The sequence below is a fragment of the Haplochromis burtoni genome, unplaced genomic scaffold, assembly GCF_018398535.1.
Source record: "Haplochromis burtoni strain Fernald_Lab_line unplaced genomic scaffold, NCSU_Asbu1 Contig_163, whole genome shotgun sequence".
NCBI lineage: Eukaryota > Metazoa > Chordata > Actinopteri > Cichliformes > Cichlidae > Haplochromis > Haplochromis burtoni.
The window spans coordinates 1364750-1381823 of record NW_024582524.1 but is presented as its reverse complement, the minus strand read 5'-3'; the positions used below and the strand labels follow the sequence as shown (position 1 = coordinate 1381823).

General features: G+C 41.9%; 1 protein-coding gene across 1 annotated transcript; it reads right to left on the bottom strand.

Moving 5' to 3' along the window:
• Positions 1-1128: 1128 nt before the first annotated feature.
• On the bottom strand, positions 1129-16445 carry susd5 (sushi domain containing 5). The gene is made up of 5 exons (XM_005933009.3): positions 16090-16445; positions 13783-13960; positions 8689-8798; positions 6645-6833; positions 1129-5771 (listed from the first exon to the last, which is right to left on the bottom strand). Exons 1-5 carry the CDS (start codon positions 16166-16168, stop codon positions 3952-3954), a joined length of 2376 nt encoding a protein of 791 aa, XP_005933071.1. The 5' UTR covers positions 16169-16445; the 3' UTR covers positions 1129-3951.
• Between the last annotated feature and the right edge of the window lie 629 nt (positions 16446-17074).

The following is a 17074-nucleotide window of genomic DNA, read 5'->3' as shown; positions in this document are numbered from 1 at the left end:
CACTGAGAGGATTTCTGAACAGCAGCTGGATCAACTGAAGGCACAGATGCATCTCTCAGATCCTGTGTCAGGTCTTTGCTGGATTTGTTCCCTCGCTGTAGATAGAGTTTTAGTCCTGCAACTTCTAATTTTGTCCTCCACTTGTTCTTCAAAGTTGCAAGGAGACACTGCAAACCACGCTGAGATATGATAGCTCTTTGGGAATAGCCCTGCTGGTCAAAAAATACTACTTTATGTCTGTCAAGCTGTGTTGTCTTTGGTATTTTTCAGCTAAAGAAATGGGAACAAATGATGTGCTTTAGCGACAGGCTGCAAATGAAAAAAGTGCCTTAAGACACAATTTAAAACTGGCTCTTTGCTAAGTTCATCCCTTGAGTTAGGTAGCTCTTTGTGCTTAAATGGTTCACGGGTCTGTGTTAAGCCACTTAACAAACAACAGACATTCTCCAGATAAAGGTCAGGTACAAGGACTGGAGTGTCCAAATGTCAATAGAGAAGTTTTTAAAGACCCTCAGAAATTCTGCAAAACTGTGAAGACAGTGATGTAAACCTACCAACCATTCTGATTCTCTTTCACCACATGAGACAAACAGTAAATCATCCCAGTATCGAAGCTGGAAAAACAAATTTTTAATATCTGTTTTAAAAGTGACTTAAATGTTAATTACTCGGCTATTCTTCGTTTCCAGTTCACTGGTCTTTAACTGGAGCCCCAATATAAAGAAACCCAGAGGTAGAAGACAGGAGAGCTGAGCAGCGAGCCCACCAGAGAAAACACTGTGGTGTTTAATAATGTTTGAACATTGAGTCTCTGTGCAGTTTGTCACATGGTGATGTTAAAAACCCACAGGGGAACATTCCCTCTGTATTACTGTGTCTCTCCAACTCTTCGCCTTCTCCTTCTGTCCTGTTTCTTTTATTACCTCTTCCTCAGCTGTAGTTCATCCCACCAATTTCTCTCTTCTGCTTCTTTTTGCTTGGAGAAGCAGAAGCATTAAAAATGTCCTGACGAAAAGACAGAGTAACATCTTTTGCCGTGTCCGCTGTGAATACTAAAGAAAGATAACAACTGAAGATTCCTATAAGTTAATGCATCTAGTTGACCCAGAGCAAAAGTAAACTAGAAGCCAGAGTTATACCACATATTTATTTGTGAAGACACATACAGTACACATTTCATCTTGTCATAAATCACATAAGGCTGAGAGGACGATGCTGCAAATAACTAGTCACGCTTTTAATTTAACAACGTCTATTTTTATGACCCTTCGTCAGGCATCCTTCATGTGGCAAACCTGTTGTTTTGCCACAGAGTTCGTTGCTTGATAACCTACGGCGTGGGCGAGTACAGTCGCGGTAATCACAGCTGAAATAAAAGGTAGTCGAGCAGACGTCGTGGAGATGAGCGTACCCTGTGTAAGATATGAGGGGTGGTTTGTAATGCCACCTGTGAAACAAGAAACAAGGTATTTCCACATACTGGTAATGCTGTCGTATGTACAGCGAGTCAATACAGTCACAGATCATATGCACAGAAACACACAGACGTCAGGTACTTAATAATTCCCCGTGGCCTCGCCACATTAACGTCAGTTCATTTTCAGACACCATGAAGGAAATAGATTAAGATATTTCCTGTAAATCAGTTCGTTATTGATTTTGAAATTATGCAAGAAAATTCTTTACCATTAAGTTTCTTTTTTATTAATCAGCGGTCCCTGTTGACAATAATTATAATCACTTCCCATGCTCTTACCCTTATATACTGTTTTATTTACATTCCTACTGTAAAACACTGAAATTTGACCACAAACATGACTATTTGAATCCATTTACATCTGCTCTTTTACATTTTCTAAATATTTGGCACATATGGAAAGATGGCCCATCGATAACAAAGAATGATAGACTATTTTTAAAAATCCTGAATGCATTCATCTCTGTTTGGCAGAAATTATCACAACACTGATATCTACTCAGACATGAGCAAATATTCCCAGAGTCCAGTCCTCTGTAACTGCTCATAGTGTAATGACTTATGACACATTCGCCATTATATGTGTGTGTACACTCACCGGTCACCTGTTCAACTCCTCATTAAAGGAACTATCCAATCAGCCAATCACAGCAGCAGCTCGAGGCATTTAGGCATGCGAACATGACGCGCTGAAGTTAAGACTGAGCATCACAATGGAGAAAAGAGGTGATTTAAGAACGTGACAGCTGATAGCGAGGCAATAGTAACTCAAATAACTACTCGTTACAACCAAGTTTTGCACAGGGCGTCAAACCTTGAAGCACATGACCTTCAGCAGAGGAAGACCACACTGGGTACCACTCTCATCAGGTAAGATCATGAAATTGAGGCCAAAATTCACCAAAACTGGACAAGAGAAGACTGTAAAATTGTTGTCTGGTCTGTTGAGTCTCAGTTTTTGTTTTCACATTAGGATGGTAGGATCAGAATTTGGTGTAAATAAAAAATTCATGGATACATGCTGCCATGCGTTAATGGTTCAGGCTGCTGCTGGTGTAATGGTGTAGAGGACATTGTCTTGGCACGCTTTGTACCCTTTTAGTACTAAATGAGCACCGTTTCACCACCACGCCCTACATGAGTATTGTTGCCGACCATGTTCGTCCCCGTGCACGCCTCTTCCAGCAGGATGACACACCACGTCGCGAAGCTCGGATCATCTCAAACCGCTTTCTTGAACGTGACAATGAGTCAGCTGTTCTCAAATTGGCTCCACAATCACCAGATCTCAATCAAACAGGCAATCTTTGGGATGTGGTGGAACAAGAAATTCACATCATGGACTTACAGCTGATAAATCTGCAGTACCTGTGTTATGATGTCATGTCAATATGGACCAAAATCTCAGAGCAACGTTTCCAGCACCTTGTTGAATCTATGCCATGAAGAATTAAGACAGTCCCTTTTAGAACAAAAGGGATGTAAAGTGGTATTTGAGTGTATATCAATCTCTCTGTTTTAGGGCAGTGGAGTCCTATTTTTGATCATTTGAAAATCTAAATACACTTTTTAATAAACTTCTGGCTGCGTTGAAACTGTATTTAAACTGTATTTAAACTGTATTTAAACTGTATTTATTTGAGGCTGTGGTTCTTTTTCACCACAGTGTTTAATCTGTGGTTAGTTGGACTGATGTCAGGATCTACTCTGCTTCCTCGGTCGGTACCTTCAAACATAATTTACTGCTGGCTGGCGGATTGCACAGACCTGCGACACACACACGCACACTATCACACACACGCATACATGTGGCTGAGTCTGCAATCTGGATGCCTCTTTATGTCTCATCAGCTGAATGTCAAAACCAACACAGACAAGAAATATTTCTCCCATCAGACTCCACCTCTTACTTACACCTTTCGCCAGCCTCTTTTCTTTCATCTCACCCCTCTCAGTACTCTTCATGTCCTCCCGCGAACCTCCTGTGGTGAACTAGACCATTTTTTTTCCATAAACACAATACACAGAATATCAAACAATGTACATCAGCAATAATACAAGCACTCAACAAAAACAACAGCAAGAAATCTTCATCAAAATGTCCAAGAGCTTTGGAGAATGAAGTTTCAGTTCCTATATTCAGGCAGTGCTGTGCCTCATGTTGTGGTTTTCCTACATGTTAATATCTTTAAAGTCTCGCTTCTCAGCTTCTGGAGTTGAATCCAGCCTGGTTTATGTCCAGGTAGATGCCAGAGCTTTAAAAATCATGGATAACATACAAGGACTGGTGGATTTCCTCAGAACTAATAAGTGACAGGACTATTGCCATCTTGTTTCATTCAAGTTTCACTATGTTAAGCATCATTACAATATTTTGTGCTAGCTTTTTTAAAGTTTATACCTAAGATCAACAGTTTTCAACTGAATCTTCCCATCCTTCCCAAAGGAAGAGTGTCTGTGCCAACCTCTCTCCCCTACACCTTTTGCTGCATCTCTATCTGTTGGCCCTGTCTGGCCTGACTTTGGCCCTTCCCATTCATCTCATACGCCGAACTCTTCTGCTGCTGTCGTCGGTAACACCACACCGTGACAACGACTGCAGTTGCGATGACACAAATCGCCACAACAATGGCCGCCACAGTGGGGCCTCGACCGGAAGAGCTCGGAGGGAGGGGAGGGCAGGCGTCATCCACACAGATCGTCTCTCCCATCTCCCCTTCCTGCTCTCCCCTCTCCCCAGTCTCACCAGGCAGGCTGAGCACGAAGCCGTCCTTGTGCACTGGAGGGCTTAGGCCATGATCAAGGAAGGGATGATCGGTAATGTCAGCCATCCAAGAGTCTGTGGGAACTGCTTGTTGTGTGCTGTAGTCTCCGGTCTCAGAGTATGAAGGAGAGTCTGAAGGCTCCAGAAGGTCAGGGGCAGGGGTCCCGATGGAGTCAGGCCGCACCTCCTCTAAAACCCCTAGTTCGAATTCACGCACCGTGGTGAGAGACTCTTGCTCCTTGGGCGAGCTGGTGTAAGGTCTAGGAATTTCCACCTCAGTGGGTCTGGGTGTCGTCTTGAAAAATCTCCTTCTGTCTTTATCCTCTGGTTTCACCTTCTCTGTTACGGAGTCACCGTTTCCGAAAACAACAGGGTAACCGTCCAGCCACGTGTCATCTGTGGCTGACTTTCCGTCTGCTCCCCTCTGAGTGACGTTCTGATGCTTATCAGCTACCACAGAAAAAACAACATGCCGACGACTATCATCTTCATGGCTATCGTGATCGTCATAGCTCTCAGCGTCTTTGTGTCCAAAATCATCGTGATCATCAAGGTCAGCATAATGGGTGTCGTCATAATGTATGGCACGGTCATCATGGTCATCGTGGTCATCCTGGTCCAGATGCTCCTCAGAGACCTCATGATGTTCTCCATTATGATCATCATGATCCTCCTGGCTTTTGTGTCCGTCGTAAGTATCATCTGGATCGTCGTACTCCTTGCGATCACGGTCCACCTCATGTTCGCCCATGTCATAATGCTCCTCGTGATCGTCATAGCTTTCATGGCTTTCCCTTTTGTCCAAATCTTCATCGTGAGCTGGTTGCCTCTTGTGCTCATCGTGGGCTTCCTCTTGGTGGCTGCCATCTTGATCGTCATGGTGGTCATCTTCAAGGATGTCGTCCTGGTCATCATGGCGGCTGGTGTCAGGATCATCAAAATCATCTCCTTCATGATCAGGATCATCAGCATCAACGGGATGTTGACGATAGGGCCTTTCTTGACTCGTGTGCTCAATGCTCTCCTCAGATCGGTCAACAGAGGTTCTCTGTGTTGTCTGCGTGGCTGGATTGATGAAGACCTGAGGTTCTTCCTCCTGGAAGGTCTCAGAGGGGAACCAGAACATGTGTTTCTGGGAGAGAAGAGAGACGGGTGCTTCTGTGGCTTCCACTGTATCAATCTTGGCCACCTCAGTTCTCTCCTGCTGCCTCGTCCGAGGACCTACCAAGTCCTCACCAGCCCGTTCCTCATTTTTTTCTCGTTTAACTAAAGCTCCTTCAAATATTTCACTATCTTCAGCCACTTCTCCTCCCACTTTACGCTTTCTGCTCAGGTCTCGATGGTCCTCCTCAGCTTTGGCTCTAAAACTCGTCTCTTGCTGCTCCACGCTCATCTCTCCATGTGGGTACGCAGCTCCATACACTTCCTCGTGTACATCGCCATGAGCCTCTAATGGTGTCTCAGGTTGGCGCTCTGCCTCTATGTAGGAATCTGTGAACTTGTCCTCGTAGTCTGTGTGACTCACCTCATCTGCAGAAAGACAAAATAGAAATGTGTAAATTTTCAAGTCACATCAAGTATCTACATTTATTATTTATTATTTTATGACTCAAAGAAAGTTAGCAAAAGTTCCCAAGATATTCAATGCCACCTCTTTTAATTAAATATGATGCCAAAGGCAGTCTCCAGTAGATAGGCATTGCAAATTCTCTGCTCCGCTCTTTGGTGGCTTCATAATGATGCCAAGGCTCTGAAAAGTCACGGTCCTACCAAGAAATAGAAAATAAAACCTACACAAAACCTAAGAAAAATGTTTGTTTTTTGTTTTGTTTTTTGTATTTTCAATGACATTTAGTGGCACTGCTGGATAGATTTTGAGACCTTTAGCTGGAGCCAACTATTGCCATCTGTTTCCACTGATCATACTGAGCTAACATAATCTGGCTGCTGGGTTGGCAGACCCTGACGTCACTGATTCTTGCTTCCAAACCAGCAAAATGTCAGTGTCACTCTTGAACCAGTTCCCCTGGTACACAGCCAGTTCTTTAAATCAGAAACGCAAAAAAAATGGTTTGAGATTATGATCAAAGCTGGACCTCAAAATGTCTGGGTAGAAAACAGATATTTGTGACCTTTTAGAGGCTCCATTAACTAAACATAGCTGCCAATATTGTAAGAAAATTAAAATCTAGAGTAGTTTTCCTTGGAAAGTTTATGAACGACTGCTTTAGATTAAAAGCATGATTAACTGTAAGCTAATAATCCACACAGGCCATGCATTTTGCCTTTATAAAGGATTAGCGACACAAGCTAAAGCACCAGTAACACCATTTCCATCCCAGCTAACAACTGAGAGTCTGTTCAAACACAAAGAATCAAACTCTGACCACAACAGCCTCTTACCTTTAACACAAATCTGCACCAGTCCATACCACTCCCCACAGCTGTCACACAGCAGGCTGAAGGCTGTGTGTCCACCGGGCATCACGTAACCTGGGACACATGTGTACAGAAGCTCATCTCCCATCTCGGACCCAGAGTGACTCTGCAGGCGTGCATTAGGAAAAGATGGGGGGTCTCCACATGGCTCATCTATCAGCAACAAGCATATAGATGCATGTATTTAGTAATAGAGCTGTTATACTTATTCCATAGGAAACAGTGTTCTCTGTAAATGTCAACCAATGCTTATCAGCTTTATAATATCAGTATATCATGTGTAATAAGAATGAACGAATGAATTCTGGACATGAAGCAAAAGCTTTTATGTAAAAGAATTATGTGAATTTTAAGAACATGAGGATAAAGCATGAATATTAAACAGAAACTGGTCCAATCTTCATGGATATTGTTGTGGATAACTATGCATATTAAAGTTTTCATCAAGGGTGATGGAAAGCAGGTTCGAACCTTGTCGAACTTTGGATTCAGGCGAAGGAATGCCAGGAATTCTGCGTCTTTGCATGTTTTCAGGCTATGCTTTGTCTCTGAACCTACTTTTATTTTCATGTACAGGATCTCGAGGTATAGCTGAGGAGAGCAGGGTATTTGCTTTGGGAACCTCAGAATCGCACCCCTGCTTTTGTGGATGATGTGATTCTGTTGGTTTAATCAGAGAGTGACTTTCAGCATGCACTGGAGCGGTTTGCAGCCGAGTGAGAAGCAGGTGGGGTGAGAATCAGCGCCTCCAAATCCAAGGCAACGGTTCTCTGCCAGAAAACAGTGGAACGATGGGGAGGAAGGCTGCCTCAAGCAAGAGAATCCAGTCATCCTGGGATGTCATTCACAAGTGATGGGAAGGTGGAGCACGAGATGGATCGGCGCATTGATGCAGCATCAGCAGTAATGAAGACATTTTACCGGACTGTTGAAGCAGAATCTCTGTGTCTACGTCCCAACCTTCACCTACGGTCATGAGATCCAGGTAATGGCCGAAAGAATGAGGTCACAAAAACAAGCGGCCAAAATGTGTTTCCTCCACAGGGTGGTTGGCTAACCTTAGAGAGAGGGTGTGGAGGTCAAACATCTGTGGGGGCATTGCAGAGTAGAGCCACTGCGCTTGCATTTTGAAAGGAGATAGTTGAGGTTGTTCGAGCTTCTGGTTAGGATGCCTCCTGAGTGCCTCCCTTTGGAGGTTTTTCAGGGGCACCAGTTGGGAAGAGATCCCAGGGTGGACTCAGAATCTGCTAAAGACATTATGTATCTATTCTGTGCTGGGAAGGTCTCTGTATCCCCCAGGAGCAACTGGAAAGTGTGGCTGGGGAGAAAGATATCTGGGATACCCTGCTGCCAACTTGACTTTAGATAATTAAGATAATTAAAGATCAATACAGTTTGTTTTGCATTATATCCATAATATATTGTTAAATTCTAATAACAAGTGTTTTATTGTTTATTATGAACTAAAATATGATTTAAAATGTAAAATAAAGTTTAAAAATCCCCCAAATGGTTATTCAAAAAGACATTTTGACTATAGACTGTAGTGCAACTTCTTTTTACGTGTTTCAGATTAAATGTGGAATCTTTAATTAGTTCAGTGTAACGGTGTGAGTGGGTTTCCCTGACAATGGTGCCTCCAGGGATCCTGTATTTAATATACCCAGCCATAACTAGACAATAAGCTGTGTAGTTGGTTTGCCTGTATCAAATGGATGTGAAGTGTTCACATGTGCTCCCACAGCAGAGAGTGTCTGCCAACCTCAGGGTGTGTGGCACATGGACAAGAGAAATCTTCCAAGTTTTGATCCAAAACCTGGCAATGATGTGCCAGATGTGATGTGTTTCAGCTGCATCAGAACTAACACACATTCATGGATCCAGTTGTTTCACATCACATTTACATTTACACACACACAAACCTGAGTCATTCATGTCCTGATCGCTACTACCATTCCTCTTCTACGATCCTTACGTACTGTGTATGTTTTCGTGTGGGTTTACTGACCTTTGTCTTTGATGCAGAAGGCGTCCAGGTGCGTTGCGTCCTCTGTGCCATTTTCTGTCCTCACTTCTACAGCTTTCAGCACACCGCCCACAACATTACACACTGTGGTCCTGGAAATAAACAGACATGATATCCATACTGCATAAAATCAAGTCACATGTTCACACTCTCATTAATTAACGTGACACAACACTGACTTGACTATAGAGGAGCATTTCATAATTGCGTCTGTTGGTCTCTGTTGCTATTCTTTCTCTTTGTAACAGCTGTGCTATATTTTGTGCACATTTTGAGCATTCTTAATTTAGTCATCGTCTATTTAATTCTATTTAATTACCTCCAAAGAGGTTTGCACTTTAGTTTTAGCTACTATAATTTTAGTATTTTTGAGCTCTTCTGTCCGTGTGTGATGTACCTGCACAGTTTGCTAACAAAGCTTGCTAGCATTATCAGAACACTTATGTTCACTTCAATAGAGTAATTCAGCAAACATGGCTTAAACCCTGAAATCATCTCCCAGGTCAAACCTGGTTGCAGTTCAGTTCCAAAAACTGAGCAGGACCTGGACAAGATGTTGTTGTTTGCACTCCCAAAGAGATGGTCTGACTTGAACATCTCTTAGTGAGGGATAAATATAGATTAGATTGGTGCATTGCAAATGAGATGCTTTGTAAACAATGTGGAGCAATTCTGACCAGTAAAAACATGACAGAATTTTACGCATTACATTTTAGTCAACTGAATCAACTTTAGATTTAATCTAGGATAATCTTATGGTGTTTAGTCGACTGAAACTAATTAATGTTTTAATCTAAAAACTACTAATAAAACTGAATCAAAATTTGCTGTCAAAATGACCACAGAGCTGCTATTTCTCTTCTCATTCTTTCTATCTTTTTTTAATTGTTTCATCTAAGTGATAACAAGATTGTAGAACACAAGTTTTATCTTTTTTAAACATCCAGGCAACATTCAACAAGTACCTCGAATTAGTGTCGAGGTCGTGTCTCCAACATCGGGTTTGCTTTTTAGTTTTGAACTAGTTTTCAGCCGTGAACAAGAACTATCGCTACAGTCATTCTGCGTTGAAATGTTTGCTGAGTAGATATGAAAAGTTTATTATAGCATCTTTGTGACTAGGGAAGGGCACCGGTTCTGACATAAACGGTAGTAACCAGACGGAAAAGCAGCGCACATTTCGGTGCTTTATTTCGGTGCTTTTTTTTCCTGAGCTGTGATACACTTCTAGCCAATCATTTTACGTTTTCAAGGATAGTAGGCAGGCCCAGGTACGTACGTTCTTTTAGAGCAGAGCTACAGATTAAAAATGCCCAAGGCGAAGCGGTCAAATGTCTGGCTGTATTTCACAGTGAGGCTGTGTAGCTGCTCTTGGTTCTTTAGTCAGACCTTCACCTCACTTTAAAAAAGCCAAGATAAGACTGCCCACAATGCCTCAAAGCAGTGGATTGCAAACCAATGAATAATATCCATCAATTATTTACAGTCTACCAGTCTGCCATCATTTATTTACAGGCCTGACCAGCATGCTGGGAACCAGTGGACTAAAACAATATGTAAAAAATAGCTAGCTCCATCACCAGCAGCTTCAAAAGCAGAATTCTGAATACAATGCATTGGAAATATTTTGAGTATTATATATTTTTTGGCTTTATTTCTGTATTTTTTTCTGGGAGATTATGAATGCAGGTCATTAACTTGTAATTAACACTGAAACATTCCTCTACATATTCCCTCCACCCCTGATATCTAAAGCTGTACCTCTGATTAAGTGCGCATGTGGGAAAGTTGACTGCGCACACAGTTTATTCACCACCACTTGATTTGTTGCCCATTTAAATATTATTGCAGTATGACATCAGGGTCCAGGAACACACATCATGACTCAGATATGTTGCAGTATCAGCGGCTGTAGCCTTTGGCACAGTGTTATCCCACGCTGATACATTATGGATAGATGTTCCCAGAGAACAAGCCTTAGGTTACAGCCAACTTCAAATAGAGAAGTCATAACATTGTGGACATAAAGCAGCGCATATTCCACTGGGACTGAATGAGCACAGCTCCTACAAGCTGCAGAAGCTACTAAAGCTGAGTGAATACTCCATTTATGTTGCAGCATAATCACATTATTAACCCGTTTATCATTCAAAAACACCAGATAAGACAAGGCCAATCAGATTATGTTCCCACAGAGGCTGGCAGTAGCAATCAGTCCTGTGGGAAAATTCAGAAATATGCGCTTTAACAGCAGGTTTGATTGGTGATATTAGTTACTAATATCACCAATCTATAGAATAGACACTGGGCCCGGCACAAGTGTGTGCATCTGATCTAAACAAAGCATCACTAATTGGAAATAATGTAACTAGCAGGGGCGCCAGTTTAGCTCAGCAGATTGAACAGGCGACCCATAAACTGTAAGACTATTGCAGAGGCCCGTGTCTGAATCTAGCCTAAGGTATTTGCTGCATGTGTTCCTCCTGCTCTCTCTCCCAGGTTTCCCTTCATCTTTCAACCGTACTGTCCTGATAAAGGCTTAACTAGCAGTGCAGTGAGAGAGTGGAGCAGGTCAGACTGCATGCGTGTGCCATGTTAGCTTTGCTTTATGGGGGAGAGAGTCTGAAGGAGAAAAGAAGAAATCACAGAGAAAGCACTCAGAGAGGCAAAAAACACTGACGACTGTTTAAAAATTTAACTTTCATCCCTGCAGGTATCTGTGCCCGAGAAGAATCCATCACCTGACAGTGCGTGACTGCTACAGGGAACACCCAGAAGTATGCACGCATTCATCTGAAACGGCCTTAATTCATTTTTCTTGTATAATGGTGTACAGAGGTACAAAATGACTGACAGGTCAGAAGAAGATGTTAAGGTGGAAGAGTCAGCGTAGGAGGCACTTGTTAAAGCTCCTAATAGACCTACAGACTTATGTCATACACATCTGAGGTGGTTAACTGGCACTGACGCCAGTCTGGAAGCATCACAGTTCACACACCAACGACACAATTATTCATCTAAGCAACCAACATGTGAGTGAGGGAGTGGGTGAGGGTGGCCTTTACACAACCAGTGGGAGTGTGTGTGGTAAGGTGGGCAACAAAACAGGAAAAAAAAAAACAGAGAAAAAAATGGAGGGACAAGAAAAACAGACAAAAACATTAATATAATACCTGCAATCAATGTATTTTTATCTTTAACTAACATTGATTGATGAGCTAGATATATATTAGGAACCACCATGCTGCGCTTCAGAGTGATGATTTATTTATGATGAAGACCACGCAGGAGAGGAGGATGAATCGGCTGTGAATCGTATTTCCCTCACACGCTCTGCAAATTCACAGCTCATAAATAATCAGCGCATAATGTCCGAATGACTGCAGCACCTTCAGCTGTTGGACTGCTTTTCTTACTCTGTGTTTCCTGATATATTAGAAGAACATTCTGGTGCTTTTCTGCAAAACTGCCTCCAACACAGACCAAGGTTGTCTGTGTTTCCTGAAAAAGTTACAGGAAAAGTTCACTGTATCTGAATATACGTCAGATTCCACGTCTGTCATTGTCACTGCTCGAATAAGCCGTCCAAAAAGGAGGTGTGTAGCTCCTGACTTCAGCAGACGGAGCTGTGGTAGCAGGGTGATATAGTGTGAAACACAGTAAGGGAGTGTGAAAGCTGATGTCCGCTGATCAACATGTACAGAGCCAGCGGTGTATAAAAGGAAAAGATGATACGTCCCTAACCAGATATGTTACAAGCATATTATTGTATTTTAGAAACTGACTTCAACCTTGATGAAAAAGAAGGTTCAAGAAATCTGTGAAAGAACCCCAGCACTCACAGACTAATTGTATTTTATAGTCTCTAATATACTGTAGAGCAGGGGTGTCAAATATAAGGCCCGGGGGCCAGAATTGGCCTGGCAGAGACGCCAACCCGGATGTTTTTTGAAAATGTGATCGAGGGCATACATTTTGGAGTTTTAACAACATTTTTATACATTTTACAGCTTGTCCCAATGATGAAGACTTTCCCCACTGTCTTTCATACTAAACTAGAGTAACAGATTAACAGTTAAATGACAGAACAATAAAAGCTTTTACAAATCAATCAATAAATCAATAAAAATGATTTTTTTTTTAACTTTATAATGCTTTCTTTTATAATTATAGGACCGTCTGGGCCATGAGCTACCAGAACTTTTTATAATTTGTAGATTTATGTACATTTCTGTCATGCTGACAGATTTCTTTCATTAAATAGAGCAACTTTTCTTTATCGTGTAGTAAGACTGAGACAGCCTATTGACACTGAACTTCTTTTTCTCGTACTGAGATAAAATGTGCAGTTAAACGTCTTTACACTGAGAGAAAAGGGGGATTTTTACGTAAAAGTTTTGAATGAACTCGTAGTCGTGTCATTTAGAACAACCATTAATAATCATTTGGATTTTGGCTCACATACACCGAGAATTTCAGGGTCAACTTAACCATTTATTGGTCAAACAAAGAGCACGCTTTGCTCTGAATGGACCCAAAAAAGCATCTCAACTATTATTCATTAAAAGCAGGCATGTGTTCACCAGGTGTCTGCGTCCATTTAAAAGGAACATGTTTCATACTCTTCATACATTTTTCTATTAGGAGCTGCAGTGTAGGATACTATAGTAGCAGTAACAGTGTTCATGAGGTTTTATCCCTATAATCACCACTTGTCAGCTTCATCTCCGTTTAAGCAAACCGGGTACCGCTCTTCCTCCAGGCCCAAATCTGCTCTGTTCTGAAAGCTGTGAGTGTCGTTGCCGTGGAGATGAGAGGTGTAAATGGAGGCAGTTGTCGACATGACACCCCATCTCAGAATTCCCTCCTCCTCCAGGAAGAAACAGAGGAGTCTTTCTCCCTCTCTGCTTCCTCTCTCTGCTTTTTCTCTTTCCCCCCTGAAATGTGTCACTCTTCTATCTCCCCGCTCGCTTTCTTTACTTCCTCTCTCTTTCATCCATTCCCGAAACCTCCGTCTCGCACACACACACCATAATGACCTCTGACATCTCCTCTGAAGACAGCTGCTATTCTTACCCTACTGAGCCCCCGTAGAGCCACCCGCGGGTGCACGGGGAGAAGTAGCACTCCACCACAGCGTGACGAAGCTCCTCTACTGATGCCAGGCGGCCGCGGTGCGAGGCACAAGCTTGCTCAGCATCTCTGAAGCCCTGCAGGTCAGAGGAGTTCCTCAGGTCCAGCACAAACACTCGACCTGAGGAAATGCAAGGAGATTAACATTAAATAACATCTTATACAAACAAATTCAGGATAATAGCAGAATGTGTAGGAAGTAAATATTTTTAAGGACTTCCTAAAGCCTCACTCGTGAGTGTGAAATCTCCGCGGCGCAGTCGTGGATGTGCGAGGATCTGCTTTGCTCACCCCCCTGTGATCATTAATTGACTGCAGGAGCGATCGCAGCGGCATACCGGTCCTGTCATTACCACCCCGTTCTCACATCACGGCTGTCCAGTAACACAGGACAGAAATGTGCTCCAGGTTCATAATCGCAGGAGTCACGTTTTTGAAATATTTACACGACTCTGAGATAAACCAAAATAAGCTGTATCTGGCACAGAGGAGAAGTCTTCCTTCGAGGCTTTCTGCCAGACAAGCTCTCTAAAAATGTGTTGCTGAAAGGCTGTAGGAGGGCACTGGTGAGACAAGCTGTGCACGGGAGCTGAAGTTGCTGCTTATAGTCGTTCTTCTGAGTTTACTGAATACCTGCAACTTCAGAGAGTTATCTGCAGAGGCGTGATCAAAGACAGCTGTCTTTCATCTGTGGGTTTTAGGTTATTTTGAGTTTTGTGGTTGTTTATTAAGAATTTTTAGCTTTCTTTTCATCATCTGTTTAAAGCCTCAGTTTTGTTGACTGTTGTAGACGGAGACATATTGTCATTTGTTTGTATGATTCTGTTACAGCGATTATTCTGTTTTAAGTTCATGGTTCGATATTCGTTTAGTGTCCCTGGCGTCTCTGTGCATCATGCTTAAATTTCTATCCCTGATTTATCACTTCCTGTTTTATTTTGACAGTCATTTATCGTTTTGTATTTGCTTTTACTTCCCTTGTCTTGTTGTCCCTAATTATTTTCAGTTCTTTTTTTTCTCCACTCCCCCTGATTAGTCCTCACTGTGTCTCTGAGTATTTACGGTTTCATTTCCCCCCATCTGCATCTGTTTCACCTGCTCTTGAGTGTGTTTTGCTTCTATTTTGGATTTATTGGTGTGTTTGCCTCATTGGACTTTGGTTCTTTAATGAAAGTTGGTTTTTATTTTTGACACATCTGTTTATGAGCCCTGCATTTGTGTCCTTTTGCCGCACCTTGTGGCAAAAGCTGCAGCAGATGACACAGCAGCAGTTCTGTAATTATTTATAGCTATTAATAATTTTTGATGATGTTAACAATTTTTTCTTATCAGTTTTTTACGTTTCAGACAGGTGAGCAGTCACAGTCAATGACTGTTACCAGCTGTAAGATCACTTTTGTTTTATTGTTATTAAAAGTTTGACCCATTTAATTAAGTTCACAATATTCTTTCTTGTCAATCTTAAGTTTCTATCTTCATTCCTCAATTTGGTCCATATATGCAGGAGTGTCATCAAGGATGTTTCCTATAACTATATAAGACAGAAACTGTAACAACTGTAACAATGAAACACATTTACATTTAGGTTCCTCTAAATAAATTATTCTCTGTGCATTCACTGAACCTTTAGATCCCAAAGTCACAAATAAAAGAAGAATGCAATTTGGATTGCTTATTATTCATTTTTAATAAATATCTCAGATATTATGACAGTGTGTCGAGTAACCTTAAACTTCATGGAAGAGAAGCATCTTTTTTAAGCTGTTTAGAGGGCTCGCCTGCACTAAATGAAATTTCTCAAAAAACCTATAAAGATCCACGAGGGGGCACCAAAATCTAAAGTTGCCTAGGGCATAAAAAGGGCTAGAGACAGCCCTGCTAATCAGCCACTGAAAATAATATAAGAGAAAACTTTTTAGCAACAAAGCAGTAAAAAAATAATCTTCTCTCGTGCACTCTAAAGGTTTGAGAATGACTGCTGGACAAAGCAGACCACTCACACAGCTTAGACCAAAGAACAAAGTGCGGGTTTAACGGGAGAAATAGTGTGGTGTAATTGTCTCTTTTGCCATTAAACATTTATTTTAGAACACCTTTTGACTCTAACAGGCTTGGTGCCAATTGCTGGCGCGCTACGCGTAATTGGCGCACATCACCACCACAGCTTTAGCAAACGGACAAAATTAGATCAGAAAATAATTTTACAACGAGGTGTACGGGTTATTTCAATGATTTCAAATGTTTACTTACCGTCTGCAGTTACAACAGTCACCAGAAGACAAGCCAGGCATCCAAACAGCAGCAGTTTGTGATAACAGCGATCCAGCATCTTTTTTCTTCCGTCCACAGCTGTACACTAACTGTCAACTCTTATTTTTAAGAGAAAAGAAAAAGTTTTCAAAAACTTCAAAATTTGTATTTACAGGCTTACAGGGTTAAGCAAACTCCTGCTATTTCCCTGCGGGTGGCAGAGGTTGGCTCTGGGAAGGTAAGGGGCTTGTTAACAAGTGAGGATGTTAACAGAGCTGCTCAGGAGCGAGGCGGTTATCGCCCCAAATAGTCGCACTGGCAAGCAGATGGAGCACCTGTGTGAAAACTCGCGTGTACCCGCTAGAAAACAGGCGACGTCACGCCACAGTGTCTTGAAGGTGGGCAAAGAAGAAAGAGAGAGAAAGAGAAAAACTTTGGCTGCAGATTAAAAGGGATCCAGCCTGCTCAGTGTTTATGAGCTGGAGTAAATAAAAGCCTGTAAACTATGAGTGAATGTACATTTACGATTATATTAAACACTCTCTAACAAATAGAGGACCTGTACACCCAAACTAAACACATCCAGACCATAATAATCTTGATTAAGGTGTACTGGAGCTGCACTCGTGCGAGTGTGGATGTGCGCGTCCCATTTGGTGAGGGAGATAAATACAAATGGCCCACACGAGCGCATAAAAAACATCCAGGCATTGTCTCAGTGAATCTGCAGGTGAAGATAACAAACACACACACACACACACACACACACACACACACACACACACACACACACACACACATAAACACAGAGACAAAAAAGAACACAATAAATAAAATATACGAAGGGGATAAATAGAAATAAAAAATAAAAATACAAGTGAATTGCACATTTCAAGTATTGAGGTCAATTGCACTGTTGACTATTTACAAAAGTATTGCACAAAAGGTATTGCACAGTGAGGTGAAGAGGCACTACAGCTTAGTT